This window comes from Cervus elaphus, unplaced genomic scaffold (genome assembly GCF_910594005.1).
Source record: "Cervus elaphus unplaced genomic scaffold, mCerEla1.1, whole genome shotgun sequence".
Taxonomy (NCBI): domain Eukaryota; kingdom Metazoa; phylum Chordata; class Mammalia; order Artiodactyla; family Cervidae; genus Cervus; species Cervus elaphus.
In genome coordinates this window covers 140,879-157,439 of record NW_025316750.1, presented here as the reverse complement: position 1 = coordinate 157,439, position 16,561 = coordinate 140,879, and the positions used below count along the sequence as shown (strand labels likewise).

Below are 16,561 nucleotides of genomic sequence, written 5' to 3'. Positions count from 1 at the left end.
CTCAAGGGGTTCCAAGTCAATAGTTCTCGACCAAAAGCTGGACTTTTCTTCTTACTTCAGTTGTGACTTGGAACAGTTCACATCATTTCTTTTAAAGTGATTTATCTTTGCAATGAGTACAGTAGCACCAGGTGCTTTCTTTGGATATGTAGCATTTAACGCAGCTGTTAATGGTACATTTCTTTCTGTGATACTTGCTTAAATATTTGTCTCCTCTTTTAGACATTAAGTTCCTTTGCTCACCCTTATATTCCCAGCGTAAATTACATGCCTGGCGCACAGCAAGCGTTCCATGATGATTTGTTGAACAGGAACTTATTTCAATGGAAAATTACGGAGGACATGTGAAACAATTCATGTAGTTAGCCTTGTGCCGACATTGAGTAAGTCTTCAGCGCATGTGAGACACCCTTATTGTTGTTGTTGTTATTATTTACATTGAGTAAGTGTTTTTAAATAAAATAAGTTCTAGGCTATTTCAGGATAAACCTCAGCAGGTAACACAAATCAGTGGGCACTAAGAAACTATATTTTATTAGGTCATGTCATATTGGTCAAGCCTAAGGAAACCTCTAAAATTTGGCTTCTCAGCCAGAAAGGCAATTCATCGATTTACAATAGAAGATATATTTTTTTCCCTAGGGGTCAGGACTTCCTGAAATCAGTGTCTTTGGAACACAGAATTAGTTCTAAATGTTGCTTTTAAGCTCTGAATACAAACAAAGGGAGCTGTCTTTATGGTCTTGTAGGGTTTGAGATGTGGGCTGGAGACTTAGTTCCACTATTCTGGTACCTTTCTGGTTGCTAGAAAGGTATGTAAAACATGTCTGTCAGCCTCTCTTTCTCACTGTTTATCTTCCCTTAGAGAATGAAGGATAAATATGACAGTTCTGCTATCTATATCTAATATAATTTTGAAGCTGAAAGAAACCTTGGTGGTGGTTTAATTGCTAAATCATGTCCAATTCTTGCGACCCCATGAACTGTAGTCCACCAGGTTCCTCTGTCCTTGGGATTTTCCAGGCAAGAATACTGGAGTGGGTTGCCATTTCCTTCTCCAGGGGATCTTTCTGACCTAAGGATCAAATCTGGGTTTCTTGTGTTATAGGAAGTCTCCTGCATTGCAAGCAGATTCATTACCAACTGAGCCACCAGGGAAGCCCTTAAAAGGAACCTTCAGTTCAGTTCAGTCGCTCAGTTGTGTCCCAACTCTTTGCGACCCCATGAATCGCAGCACGCCAGGCTGTCCATCACCAACTCCTGGAGTCCACTCAAACCCATGTCCATCAAGTCGGTGATGCCATCCAACCATCTCATCCTGTGTCGTCCCCTTTTTCTCCTGCCCCCAATCCCTCCCAGCATCAGGGTCTTTTCCAATGAGTCAACACTTCGCATGAGGTGGCCGAAGTATTGGAGTTTCAGCTTCAGCATCAGTACTTCCAATGAACACCCAGGACTGATCTCCTTTAGGATGGACTGGTTGGATCTCCTTGCAGTCCAAGGGACTCTCAAGAGTCTTCTCCAACACCACAGTTCAAAAGCATCAATTCTTCGGTGCTCAGCTTTCTTCACAGTCCAACTCTCACATCCATACATGACCACTGGAAAAACCATAGCCTTGACCAGACGGACCTTTGTTGGCAAAGTAATGTGTCTGCTTTTTAATATGCTATCTAGGTTGGTCATAACTTTCCTTCCAAGGAGTAAGCGTCTTTTAATTTCATGGCTGCAGTCACCATCTGCAGTGATTTTGGAGCCCAGAAAAATAAAGTCAGCCACTGTTTCCACTGTTTCCCCATCTATTTGCCATGAAGTGATGGGACTGGATGCCATGATGTTAGTTTTCTGAATGTTGAGCTTTAAGCCAACTTTTTCACTCTCCTCTTTCACTTTCATCAAGAGGCTGTTAGTTCTTCTTCACTTTCTGCCATAAGGGTGGTGTCATCTGCATATCTGAGGTTATTGATATTTCTCCTGGCGATCTTGATTCCAGCTTGTGCTTCTTCCAGCCCAGCATTTCTCATGGTGTACTCTACATATAAGTTAAATAAGCAGGGTGACAATATACAGCCTTGACTTACTCCTTTTCCTATTTGGAACCAGTGTGTTGTTCCATGTCCAGTTCTAACTGTTGCTTCCTGACCTGCGTATAGGTTTCTCAAGAGGCAAGTCAGGTGATCTGGTATTCCCATCTCTTTCTAGGGAGCATCTATTTTCCTAAACCCAACATCTTACACATCTGTATTATAGATGATAAATGTGAGCCTTGAAGAGGTGACTTTGCCTAGGAAATACAGATCGGTTGTAACAAAGCAAGGGCCTGACCCTGGTTTTCTGGAGAATTTTTGTTCTTTCCAGTTCCCTACCCTGCTTTATCTAACATTCCCTATTGTTGTGTAGTTTGGGAGGGGACCCTCAAACATTATTCACATCCTGGTCCTGAGTATCTGTACATGTTGCTTTATATAAAAAAGTGATGGAGATTTTCCTGGATTATAATCTAGGGGCTAGAAATGCAATCACATGTATATTTGAGAACTAGGGAAAGGTGAATCAGAAATACACAATGGAAAAGGTGATGTGAAGACCTGGCAAAGAGAAATTTGAAGATGCTGGCCTGGAAGACTCGAGTGACATGGCGACAATTCGAAGAATGCTGGCAGATACTTGGAGCTGGAAGAGGCGAGGAACGGATTCTCCCCTAGAGCCTCTGGAGGAAGGAGGACACTGCCAACACAGTGCCTTTGATTTTGGCACACTGCTACTGATTTCAGACTTTTGGCCTCTAGAACTATGAGAAGATCAATTTCTGCTATTTTAAAGCACCATGCTTGTGGTAATTTGTTATAGCAGCCACAGGAAACAAATATACCTATGAAAATAGAAGTCTTATTTTCCTAGTTAAAGATTTGATTTATTTGCTGACCTGACCCCACCAATATAACATCAGCAACAAGGTAGCTTCAGAATTAAAATTGAAGTGAATTCCTGCTTTTTTGACAGCAATTTAAACTAGATCCTACTGTTTCCCTAGTAGTTTTGAGCAAATAAACTCTGGACTAATATGATTTCATTTGCAAAAAAATATGGACTTATGATATGGCCACAGGGCAAATTATTTTATACATAGATCATCTTGGAAATCACACACACTTTTTTGTCCAAGTCACCTTGAGGGAAGCTATCATTTTCTTTTTATTAGGTATATCAAGCTTTTCTAGTGTTTAAACTTCTTTACACATTATCCTCACTTTCCTGGAGTAGCTTTCCAAACAGAAGCCTATTATAACAGAGAAAAATAGAGGTCATCAGATGAGCTCTTCTTAAACATCTTCTCTATCAGAAATGTCTCTATTCTGACAGACCCAGAACAGGCATCTGTCACCCAGGTCCTGTTTCCTTCCTTGCTTTTCTCTCAATCCAAAGCTAATCTATGTCTGCCCTGGAGGACATCCACTTCTGCCTTCTTGAGGACCTTGCTCTGTCAATTTTCCCATCTCCTCTAACCTCAAACTCGTTTTTTCTCCATCGGCTCATACCCTTTAACATATAAATATACTCACATTTTTTTTCCATCTTCAAAAATCATTAACTGCACATTTCCTTCTAATGACTGGCACACCTCTCTTCTCAGTCAAATGTTTGGGAAGAAAATCCTTGTCTCCACTTTATCACCGCCTATTTCTTTCTTTTACTCACTGCTTGCCTTCCAGTTTGCACCCATCCTCAGTTACCCATGTACCACGGTCAGTGGTACTTGTAACTTTCCTGCCCTCTGGACAACACTGGACTCTGTTTGGGGAATTACAAATTAGAGCTTCTACTGGCCAGGTACTGTGCTAGGTGCTCTGTTCCAGAAAAGAGCAGATGTGATTTCTACCCTCATGGAACTCAGCTGATCAGCCACTTCTGGTTAATACACAGGTCCCTTGATTTCCACTTCTCCCTTTGGCAGGTTTACTTGAACGCCATTTAAATTTCCCTATTTGTGAAGTTCCCTCTCTTCCTCCCTCCATCCCTTTCCTTATTATACATGTCTTCTCGAGGCAATTACCTCTACACCCATGGCTTCAACTACTTTGTACGTACTCCAATGACAATTTTAGTATTGTTCTCATTTAACAGTTTTAGTTTACATAGGACATGTCATTTACTAAAACCATAGATTCCAATTTGCTCCATGAAAAATATCATAGTCTTAACTGTCAGCACAGCGTTAGGGGATTTCCCCAACTACATTTTAAAATTGATTTAGTATGTGTTATTTTCAAAAACATAAGATGGGATATCACAAAATGGACTTGGCCTACAGAAGTTTACATCTAACTTTCAACTGGAGAGCTCTAATTCCATGCTCTCATTAACAGAGCCCCAAATGATCTTCCTCCTCAAACCTCTTCCTCTTTCTGCACTGTCTAGGAAAAAGTCACTGTGCTCTCCCTAGTTCCCTCAGTCAGAACCCTAGTAGCCATTTTTGCCTCTCTTTTCCCCCTCTTGCTCCGTATCTAGTCACCAAATGACCTCAAATCCTTTCCCACCACACCAGTCTCTGCCACTGCCTTTAGTTTAAACTCTCACTCCGCTCTTAGATGAATAAAAAGTCTCTTCATTGCTCTTGTTTCTTTCATCAATCCTCCTTATTGTCCATAGTGTCCTCACTAGAAACCACCTGATTGTGACTCCTTAACGTCACAACATTCAAAGGCTTTCATGTTTCTGGGGGGAAAAAAAATCAAGCTCTTTACCCCAGAACCTACTTTGGGGTTAGACAGATCTAGGTTTGAATTTCAGGTTCAAGTACTTGGCAGCAGTGTGAGTGACCTCAGACAACTGGACTTTCTAAGCCTTTGTTTTCTCCTGTGCCTGACGGAGCTCATCGAGGGCAGGGCTATTGCAGGAACACAGTGCCTAGAAAGTAGGAGGGACTAACCAATGTTGAAGGAAGGGAAAGAATTTTAAAATCCACTTCAAAAAATTGTTCTCCCTTAGAGAAAATCCTATGCCACTTCCAATCAAATTTGACTTCTACCTTTCTTTTCTGATAATCACAATAAGGTGCCTTTGCGGATCCAAACGATCGGAGACCAAATCCTGGCCATACCCCTGAGCAATCATGTGACCTTGGGAACATATCTTTACCATCACCTTCATTAAATCAAAACCGCGGTACTTCACTTTGCGACTCTTCAGTTTTGTATGAGAAAATCGTGCTTTATGCTTTATGTTACCGGTGAAAGTAGGGAAACCTGGAGACTCGTGCCGTGGAAGAGAGAAACAGCGAGAAAACCGAGTTGTTGAATCCCAGCGTTTCAGAGTTGGGAGGGAGGCGTTCGGTCCCTAATTTACCGAGGAGGAAGCGGAGGGGTGACGTGTCCTGGAGTCTCATTCAAGACACAGACACAGCTCTTTATTGAGGACCCGGGGGGTTGCTATGGTTAAACTGAAGGCGGAAACTAACACTCTTTCGAAGTCAATTTGAGAGGAGCATTTAGTTACAAAAGCTGTCAACAATTCGGGTGTAACTAAGTTCATTGAGGAATGCATCAAATGAGTCAGCTGTCAGACCCGGTGAAACCGAGTTGCTTAACGGAACTGACTCTTTACTAACAAGCCTTCTATAGGGTCCACTGACTCTCTAGCTTCGATTCACAAACTCCCGCAATGCTTCCCGAAGGACACGGAAAGCTCCGAGTGCCGCACGAGGAATGTGAACAAGAGTCCGGGGCGCGCCACTCGAGGGGCGGGGCAGTCGCAGGGTGGGGGCGGGGCATTGTGAGTCACGTGCCTGCTCTCTGAGGCGGGCGCGGGGAGGAACCTCTGTGTGTGATTGGTCCGTCGTAACCAGGTGACCGAAGGACGCATTCCGGTTGGCAAGGGCCAGCCAGGCGAGCGGCTTTCAGTCTGGAGGCGGCGGCGGAAGGAGGAGGAGCTCCGACCGCGCTCTCTCCCGGCAGTGGCTGTGCGTCTCAGCGCTTGTCGGGTCCCCACCCCTTTTAAATAAGCCCGGCTGGTCGCAGCCTTCACTGACTAGCTGACTCCGGGGAGGCGGCGGCGGCGAGACAGCGGGGGTGCGGCCGGGCCGGAGCCCTGCTCCGGCCCCGGCGGCGTGGCGGACAGGAGAGAGGCAGGCGAGGCCGCGTCTACCTGTGCGGCGCAGCCCCGGCATAGCCCGGGTCTGCCGGTGCCCGCCGCTCCATTGTTGGGGGAGGGGGCGGTCTCTGAGCTTGGCGGAGTCCGGGGCCGAGCGGAGGCGCCCCATGGGGAACACGTTGAGCTGTTGCGTGTGCCTCAGTGCCAACCGGCGCGTGGGGCCTGCGCCAGACTCCGAGTCTGAGGTCTACGAGGCGGCGGCCGGAGACCCGGTGGCCGTAGCACCGGCGCCGGCTGCCGTGGAACCCACCGAGTTGGATTTCCGAGCGGGTGAAGGCCACCACCTGCAGCACATCAGCGACCGGGAGATGCCCGAAGGTAAGGAAGCGGCCGGCGCGCCTCGCCCCTCGCGGGGCCGGCCCCGTCTGCTCTCGGGCTTACCTCTGGCCTCCGCCGACCCCCAGGTCCCCCGGGAGGAAGCCGCCGCCTAGGGCTCCTTCCTGCCTGGAGTTGGCTCTCTCGGGGCTGGGCACCAAGGACGGAGGCTGGCCCTGCCTGGCGTCCCCACCCCTTATTCTTTCTCCGTCGCGTCCGGCCAGTCTTTCTCCCTCTTCTCTACCCGAACGCCCAATTCTTCCTCATTCCCTTTTCGCAACCCGACCCAAGACCCTCAAGTCTGTGGCTCCTGTTCGTGATTCTATTTAACATCTTGTGGGACTTTGTAAAGACTTTCTGATGTATTCTCTCTTTTCTCAATGAAAACTTAAATACTCCCAACTTCGGCGATATCCATCCCATCTTCCAATCCTTACCTATTCACGTGGTACCTAAGAGAAGGAACGAGGTAAGGATCTAGATACACTTCCACTCGTTAGGATAGTTGATACTCGGGACAATTAAGACAGATTTTAGGGTTTGTTATTTAAAATCAAAACTGCTATCGACAGAGTTAGTGTGGCGTTAAGTAATATTCTGTCTAGAGTTGTCCTGATTGAAGCGACCTTATTCTAACTATAATTTGAAAACGATAAGAAAGAAAAAGGTTAGAGGGGGTCTTAAAATAACTGAACGGTGTGAAACGTTACTGCAACGGCTGCAGGGAATAGTTTTGTTGTTGTTGTTGTTGTTTTTACCCAAAGACGATCCCACGGAGCTCAGATTAAGATTCCCACTTTGACACAAAAATGTCTTCAGCTCCCCAGCTTTAACCAACTTCACTTGCATGTTGCCTCTTCTAAGGGAGGATTGGGGGTGGTTCCTGAGACTGTTGGTCAAAAGTTTCAAAGGAGAAAAGAGAAATTCAGACTGTAATTTGTAATGCAAAGATTTGGCAGTTGAGATGGCAGATCCTGCAGGAAAGTTGTCTCCATGGCTACCTCTCCTTCCAACCCCCTCCTGCCCGTGGAATCCTAGTCAACTTTTATAACGTTCAGGGAAAATTCTGAAGACGAAGTGGCTGGGGGTGGGGGTGGGTTGTCACGGAGAAGAGGAGAGAGAGGAGAGGAAATGTTTGATTTTTTTTTTCCTCTAGAATTTTGAGACTGGACGGCTCTAGGTTCTAAAAAAAAAAGATTCTGGATAACACTGTGGCTCATTAATCAAGACTGTGTTCTTTAAAGTAGAAAACATTGTGCCGTGAAGATGTTAAAGCCCCACTGGCCCACTTGTTTCATTTAAATGCCAGAGAGTATTTCTTTATTTCATAGAGGATATGTCTTATAGCTCTTCTATTTAAATTTTATTTGGGTTTACTTAATTTCTTTCAAAGTTAGAATAGGTAAGCCTGTGAACTCACCCATATGATGGACATGGCTTTGTAAGTGGAAAGTACTCCCTTTTCAGAATACTCAGATACTGTGAAAGCACAAATTAATGTAAATTAATTGTAGCTTTAAAAACAAAGCTTGTGCATACCTGTGAAAACTGCTCAGCTTGTTGCTATAAGGTAAGCCTCTAAGTGATTTTAAAAAACAGTAGTAGGCTAGTGTAGGGAGACCAAAATTGGACTTCTGTATGATTCTTTTACGATTTACAACATATTTTCGGGTGTATTTCACCTGACCCTTCCATCTATAAATAAGGCCTGTGAATATTCTCCCTGTGATGCCAATGAAGAAGCCAAGACTTAGAGCTCTGAAATAACTGTGTAACATAGCTACTGAACAGAAGAGACAGACTTGAGAATGGTAGATACACCAAATTCAGTTGTTGGGTGCTTAAAAAAAAGTTTGGAATGCACTTTTTATTTTATAATTTATCCATAAGATAGGCCTAACTCAACTTCAGTTTGGTTATTTCCATTTGAGTTTATTGTTCACAACTCAGAAGCAACACATACCTCTGCATTCTGTGTCTGTACATTTCTTACAATGGATAGGAATAAAAGAAGTCGTGAAATAGCCTCAATTTACCAGTCAGGTAAACATGTTGGTATATTTTAAAGAGTTTGTTCTGCTGACTCAAATTGAAGCCGAGAATGCCCTGGACAGAGGGACATTAGGAGAAACCGGTAAGGGGGCAGGTAAGGTACGAAGCATTTAGTGAGGGGGAGTGCTGAGCCGGGAACTAGAAAAAGAGGGTTCATGAGCACAGAATTTACCTTTTTATGTTTGACATGATTGTGAAAATTTTACTTAAATTTGTCTCTCTTTTTTGGCATTCAATAAAGTGATGAGAGAAACCTCAATTTCAGCATTTGCCTATTATTAAGTTTCCATAGATACGAGGTCAGAACACGAATGTAAAGTGCAAGCACATTGGAAGTTTGCTCTTAATGTTTTTATTTCAGACAATTTTATATCAGTTTCCCTGGAAACTGAGAAATACCTGCATTGATATAAAACATTTTGGCTTTTCTGCAATGAAGAATTATTTGGTTACTTAGACAAAACCAAACATAAATGATGCTGTGTGTTTTTCTTCAGAAACCTTTGAGAAGAACATGATTTCTTCAAGCTGTTTCAGTTAACTCCTACGAACCTAGTATAAATATCAGATAGACTCAAAAGAATTTTGTGGCTATCTTGCCTTTAACAGTGTATCTAATGTAACTGATGTTACTGTCAATAATAGAAAATAAGATGCTAAGGTCCTATTATCTGATTTTATTATTATGCATCAGCTTTTCAAACAGCCTTTATATTCTCCTCTTAGGAACTTTGCTCATTCTCTGGTGCAAGCTGCTCTCTCAAGTGATTCCTTCCTTCCATCCTCCAAGGAGCGGGTAGGGAAGGAATTGACAACGTAATGGGGGAAAACCTCTGAGCAACAGGTTTTTCCTCCTTTCAGTAGCTATTATAAACACTTTTTTTTTTTTTTTTTTTTTTTTACTTTTTTGATACCAGTAAACATTTGGGGTAAAAGATTTGCAAAATACTAAAAAGTCATTCACTCATACTCAGAATATCCAGAATTTTCATTAATATTTTGGTGTTGGTTCTTCCTGAACCTTTTGTATACGAATAAACAGAATGTTGTGTTTATTGTATGAGATCGTTCTTTGTGTGCCACATTGTAACTTTCTCTTGTAAAGTGAAGACGGGAAGCTCCTGGAACCGTGCTGACACCTGAAGCGTGCCCCAGGATGTATTTCCACGCAGCTGCATGTAGCTGTGCAGTCTGCTTTTTACCACCTGTTTAATGGTTGGAGCATCATTCATTTACCCACCCTTTATGGTTGTCTTTTATAATCTCATTATATTGCTTTAATCTGGGCACAGACATAAAAAGTGATGTATCGTACTTCCCTGCAGAATTCTGGTCTTGTGGCTTTGTCTTTCGACTTAATTAAATTCATAGGGTGAGTCATTTTGTAGTTAAGGTATTTTAACATTAAATGTTCTGTCCCCAAATTAAAGTTACCATTGATTTGTCACTGAACAGTAGATTTCCTCTCTTAGGTTTTTGTGGGTCTTGGTAACCTGTCGGTGTCTTTGAGTCTGAGTAACTAAACTACCGCTCGAAGAGATCTGAAATTAATGCTGGTCTTGGGTGACAGACCCATCAAAGGACAGCATTAGAAGAAATCTTAGATGATGAAGGAAAATTGGGAGAAGCATAAATGATTTGGGGTACACTGAAATGGATGATTATTGGGCACGATTTAGGGGCAGGACAAACAGAGGTTATACTGACAAAACCCAAACCCTAACTCTGGTCTTTACTTCCTAGAGGTCCCTGGGGCCTGTTGACACAGGAATAATGTCAAGTAGCGAAACACTGAGAAGAAAGAAAAGGATGGTCATGGACTGGGGAGGGGGCAGTGTTACTGGGGGTGGTCTCCTTAAGTGACAGTGAGCATCCTAGGAGTGAAGGGGAGCCCTGTGAGGTCCTCAGAAGGAAATATGCTCGGTGTAGGCAGAGGACAGAAAGAGGGTGGCTGCAGCTGAGTGAAAGAATGCCAGGAGGAATATCAGGGGGTTAAGGCCTTGTGTCTAGTAGACCTTGACAAGAAAAAATACGGATTTTAGTCTAATTGTAATGGGAAACCATTGAAAGGTTATATGCAAGGGAATGGTGATAATTCTTAAAGAAGGGGAAGGAGACGTGGGGAGAGGGGAGGGAGATCAGACGAGCTACTCGCTACTCTCACGTGGGCAGGGGTAGAATGAAGCAGGGAGACAAGCTAGGAGGCTGGTGTAGTCACTCAGCTGAGAGCCAACAGTGGTTTGAACAAAAAAGCAACATTAAGAAGGGCCTAAAATAGGCTGACTTGAAGAAACTGAGTGAATCTAAAAGTAGGCTAACAACAATATGAATGGGATAAGTCACAGAAAAAGAAATGCGGATGGCTTTTAAGCGTATCCTCACACATAAGAGAAATGAAAATACAACTACTGTAGCTTGTGTTGGGAGAAAATTCAGAAACTCGGCACTGCATTCTTTGGTGATACTGAGGAAAGTTACATTCATATATTGCTGGTAAAAATGGGAGATTGGTCAACCCTTGAAGGGGAAGTTGGCACAGTCTCACTTAATCCAGAGATCCTACTAAAGGAATTTATTCTGAAGGTATAGGCTGCATATGTTGCATTATCTTCAGTAGCAAAATACTGGAAATGATTCAGATGTCCAGTAAGGGACTGGTAAACTAGCACATCCAGACACTGAAGAATTAGGGAGCTGTGAAGGAGCTCTCTCCACTGTTAATGACTTCATCTGCAGGGGATGTTAACCTGAAAAAAAATGGGGAGAAAATATACACCAATCTCCATGACAGAAGCAGGAGAAATGATATGTATTTGCTTATTAAAGAAGAAAAAGGAAGAACACTAGGAGAAATGCTTGCCCTTGGGTACTCTTATCCTCTTTCCTTTAGTGGGTGGCCTGACTCAATGACATGAGTTTGCACAAACAGAATCGTGTAGGACTGGGAAGCCTGGCGTGCTGCAGTCCATGGAGTTGCAAAGTCAGACACAACTTAGTGACTGAACAACAACAAAGCACTATCTACTTAAGATGTTATTTGGCTGAGGGTGATAAGTGGACATCAGTTTTCCTATGAAATGCTAAATGTTCACTTTTGGCTTTTGAGTTAATTTGTGAAAGCTGTGATGTGTCATTTATTATGCTTTATATAGTATATCCCCTCATGGATTGCAGCCTTGTCATGGTGAAGGGGCTTGTGTAACTCTGTGAAGCTATAGTGTATGGATTGCTCTTGAATTTCATTTGATTCTTATCGTGTTCTGAGTTAGGCAGTGTAGGGATTCTTCTCTGAGGTATAGAATTGTCCAAGGTTTTACTCATTTTTAAAACCTTGATAGATCAGGACTGTAAATTCCATGTACATGACATATAGGGATAAAATTTATTGATGTCATTTTGTGCTCTGCTTTGAAATACTACCTTTTTTCTCGCCCCTTTTAGAAAAATTGTTTATTTTTAGGGTATTAAAGCAATAAAACTTGAAGAGTTAAAACAGTAACATTGTATGATGTGAAATGAAATCACCATAGCTTGCAACCCAGAAAGGTTCCTAAAAGTCCAAGAAGCCCGAGCTAAGTACTCCTTAGAAATACATAAATCCAGGTATACTTACCTGTCTATCATCTCTTGGTCATCATCATTACAGCATTTGATTGAGGATTAAGGTAAGGCAGGACTGAGAACCAAGTTAGAGGCAAGTTGAGAAGCAGTTTGGAAGCCAGGTTGGTCAGAAACTGGGGAAGCAGGTCAGTTGAGGGGGTTGCAGGAGCATGCTGTGTGCCCTCCGGTGAGACAGCCCAGGTCAGCATCTGCTGGCAAGAACCGCTTGGCTAGGGTGTGAAGTGTGGACTCAGATGAAATCACCGGATGACTGTAAGACATGAAATGTAATATTAGCCATAAAACTAATATACTGTACTACTAGGGGTGATAGGGCAGTTCAGTAAATGGAGTAAACCTTTAAGTAAACTGGAGCCCAGAAGTTGGCCCAGAAAATGCTGACAGTCCTGTTTAATTGCAATATATTAAGTGAAAAAGAACTAAAGAGCCTCTTGATGAAGGTGAAAGTGAAAGAGGAGAGTGAAAAAGTTGGCTTAAAGCTCAACATTGAGAAAACCAAGATCATTGCATACAGTCCCATCACTTCATGGCAAATAGATGTGGAAACAGTGGCTGACTTTATTTTTCTGGGCTCCAAAATCACTGTGGATGGTGATTGCAGCCATGAAATTAAAAGACGCTTGCTCCTTAGAAGAAAAGTTATGACCAACCTAGACAGCATACTAAAAAGCAGAGACAAAAGGTCCATCTAGTCAAGGCCATGGTTTTTCAGTGGTCATGTATGGATGTGAGAGTTGGACTATACAGAAAGCTGAGTGCCAAAGAATTGATGCTTTTGAACTGTGGTGTTGGAGAAGACTCCTGAGAGTCCCTTGAACTGCAAGGAGATCCAACCAGTCCATCCTAAAGGAGATGAGTCCTGGATGTTCATTGGAAGGACTGATGTTGAAGGTGAAACTCCAATACTCTGGCCACCTGATGCAGAGAGCTGACTCATTTGAAAAGACCCTGATGCTGGGAAAGATTGAGGGCAGGCAGAGAAGGGGACGACAGCGGATGAGATGGTTGGATGGAATCACCGGCACAATGGACATGGGTTTGGGTGGACTCCGGGAGTTGGTGATGGACAGGGAGGCCTGGCGTGCTGCGATTCATGGGGTCGCAAAGAGTCGGACTCCACTGAACTGAACTGAACTGAAGTCAGTATGTTGGCATTAGTCTCCTCCTGTCAGATGATTTCTTAGTCACTACCCTCTCTCTGATATTTTGACAGGGAAAAATCATTTATTGACAGTTTGACAGCATAATTTTAACACTTTTAGGCTTCAGTAATGCATCTTGTTTGTCCTAAGTGGCCTTTATTTTCATATTTTTAACATCTGCAATTGAGATGGATCTCACGATTGATAGAATGTTAGGTTGGAGGAAAAGTAATGTTCAGTGACCTGGTATTTTACAGGTTTCCTCCTGGGAGTGTTTATATTAAGACCCCAACTTAAATTTTTTTAGCCATCCTTTTTCCACATAAGTCTATCATGCTGTCAAATAAGTTGCAATTTAAATTGGTAATATAAAAGTGATGGGTCTTAAAATATAACTTTAATGATAACCCCTAATCATAAGCTCAAGAATATTTCTCCTGGGTTAAAACATTCTTAAAGATTGCTAGAGAAGTAATTTTAGGAAGAATTCACATATGAAATGCACAGTAATTTCTCAAAATACCTCTAACATTACTGTGTGTGCTTGTGGGAGAGGGGATGAGGGGAAGTGTGGGTGGTAATGCTTTGCTTCAGAGTTGACAGTCTTACCTTTGTGACAGTGAAGAGTACGGTAGGTTTTTTTCATCGTCTCCTTAGACTCTTGGCAAAACAGTTAATGGAGTGTGCAGAAATATTGTGTGTATGTATGAGTTTACTGTCTAATGGCTTACCTGTCAAGTCTGTTATAAAATAGTGATGTAGTTTTCACTGGCAAAAAGTGCAAGTTGTATAGAAAATTGTTATATAGGCTGTAAACAGAAGATTAATATTTTCTGAAAACCTCATGCAAATTGACAGCAGTAAGGCCCTGGTATGTTTAGTATGTATGAATGATAGGCAGCTCACCAAAGTGGAAATGATGCTGATAATTATGGGAAAGTAGTAAAAACTGTGTAATCGAAAGAAATACAGATTAGATCTACAGTGCTGTTCCTTATTTATATTAGTAGAACTTCCCCCCCGCCTCTCAACTGTACAGAGCAGGGGTCGGAACTAAAACTGTCATGATTGGTAGTATTATACATTAATGTGGCCCCACCTTCTTCAGGAAGCAGTTTAGCACTGTACCTTGAGCCATGAAAATGATCTAACCTTTTGGCTTAGACATCCCACTTTTGAAGATCTTTGCTAAGGAGATAAAACCATTATTTATTTAAAAAGCTGTATAACTATAGATGAAAAGTTTCCTCATCAAAGAATAGAACGTTGTAAGTACCTAAACCCCAGCAATAGGGGATTGGCTAAGTCCAGCACAGGAATAACGCTTGATGGACTGTTGTGTATTCATTAAACAGTAAATATGCAACAGTGAGATGTAGAAGGGTTGTTAGTAACAAGAAGACATAAATTATACACTAATTAGAGCTTTTTCTAATGTATAAGGAAAACAACTAAAAGTAAGGGTTGTAAGTCTGTGGGTTAATTTTTAAATAGGGTCATTTTGGCTCATGCAAATTTTTGTTCATGACATTTGTTAAAGGAATGAGCAAGTGACTTTTACCTTTCCCCACCTTCATTGTGATCATCAGTACTGCTGGTTAACCAGGTCTCTTTCAGTTGCAAGTTTGAGAAAATGTCTCAGAATAGCTTAAATTAAAAAATATATATATTGACTTTTATATAACTGGAGTTGAATGAGTAAATTAAGCAGTACTTGACCCAGGAGTTCAATGACCTCACAGCCTATCTCAGTTCTGCTGTCCTCTATTGATCTCTCCTGAAAAGCCTTTCCCCTCATGATGGCAAGAGGAGTGTCCAGCAGCCCCAGACTAGCTAAGGGTCCTAGGGCACCCCTCTGCCTTCTTCTGCTTCTTGGAAAGTTCCAGGAAAGCTGTGATCTGTCAGTCAGTTCTGGGTCATGTGCCCACCCTTGAAACCTCTAGGGTAGGGTAGGGGGAGTGCCAGCTCTTTTCTGATCACTTGGGCAAGTTTACTTTTTTCCTGCATGTTGTCATTTCTTTTATCCCAGCCTTCTTGATTTCTATATATAGATCCGTAGTAGCACATCATAGCATACCTGTAACACACCCTGGTTTGGCAGGGGTGTGTGTGTGTGTGTGTGTGTGTGTGTGTTTGGCAGGGGTGTGTGTGTGTGTATGTTAAAGCTTGCTTCTCTTTGATCCTGACACTTATTTTCCCTGGACTTCCATTGACTCTTGTTAAATTTTGCCATTCCATAAACCCTGATGAAAAATATGGCTACTTTGCAAGCATTTCTGCTTATTTTTTAGATTCCAGTGTAGTCTGTTTACTTTCTGGTACAAGTAAGTAGTCATGAATCCTTTCAGAAGCCTTAGGTCGAAAGTCTGTGCCTGTCAACTTTGTGTATAACTGAAATAATTTATTTTCCCAGTGTCCCACTTTTCAAATCTGTAGGGGGGAAAAAACTTTAAAATAATTTTATGGGTCTTTTACATAAAACTGTTGAGTAGAATATTTTCTCCAAAAACAGCTTAATAAACTCCAAATGCAGTGAAGGAATTTTCACGAAGAACAAAGCAGTCGGTTTAGCTATGTAAATTTCTAGTGCTGGCAGTAACAATTAAATTCCCATTAAACCAGGAAGTCCCAAATTACTGTTCATGCAAAATTCTTTCTTTGGGGAAGAAAAGGCTTCTAGGTAGATAACATTTGTTAAATGCTGGGTCAGACAGAATTCACTATGGGACTGGTTAGTTTTTATTTATTTTTTCATTTATTTTTATTAGTTGGAGGGTAATTACTTTACAATATTGTAGTAGTTTTTGCCATACGGGATGGGGAACACATGGTTAGTTTTTAATATATCAATGTGTATATTCTTTTGATTCTCAGCGATAATGTGTAAATCACGTTGACCACCAAAGTCCCCTTTAAAAATAGGCCAATTATTATGTGGTTTGGGAAATGCTGCCTTAACTGTTGCTCTTTAAAAATCTTGGTCCAGTTTCTTAAAAGATTGTTTAATTGGTTTGAGGTGGACTTCACTAAGTAACTGCCCATAGGGCTTTTACGTTTGTTTTAAACAACAACCTTACTGTCCAGCATGGCAGCCTGTGCTTGCTTGATATTTCTGCCTAAATAGAAGACTGTCCCACCTTGGTGCAAGGTGAACTGCCAGCAGACCCACCTTTTTTATGTAGGTATGGGCAAAATTTTTTTCAAGCAGCCCTTTGATGTGCTCCAGGAAATACTGTTACTGAAGCCCTCTATTAATCATGCAGCATGAAAGGAAGAAGTGA

At 42.1% G+C, this 16,561-nt stretch overlaps 1 protein-coding gene across 1 annotated transcript in view; it reads left to right on the top strand.

The window, feature by feature from the left end:
- The first annotated feature begins 5,907 nt into the window (after positions 1–5,907).
- The window catches only part of LOC122691369 (cyclin-Y-like protein 1), a 37,714-nt gene continuing 27,060 nt past the window's right edge, over positions 5,908–16,561 (top strand). Inside the window, exon 1 of the mRNA XM_043897953.1 lies at positions 5,908–6,468. Coding sequence (XP_043753888.1) covers positions 6,258–6,468 — 211 coding nt within the window. The 5' untranslated portion in view covers positions 5,908–6,257. The remainder of the gene's footprint in view (positions 6,469–16,561) is intronic.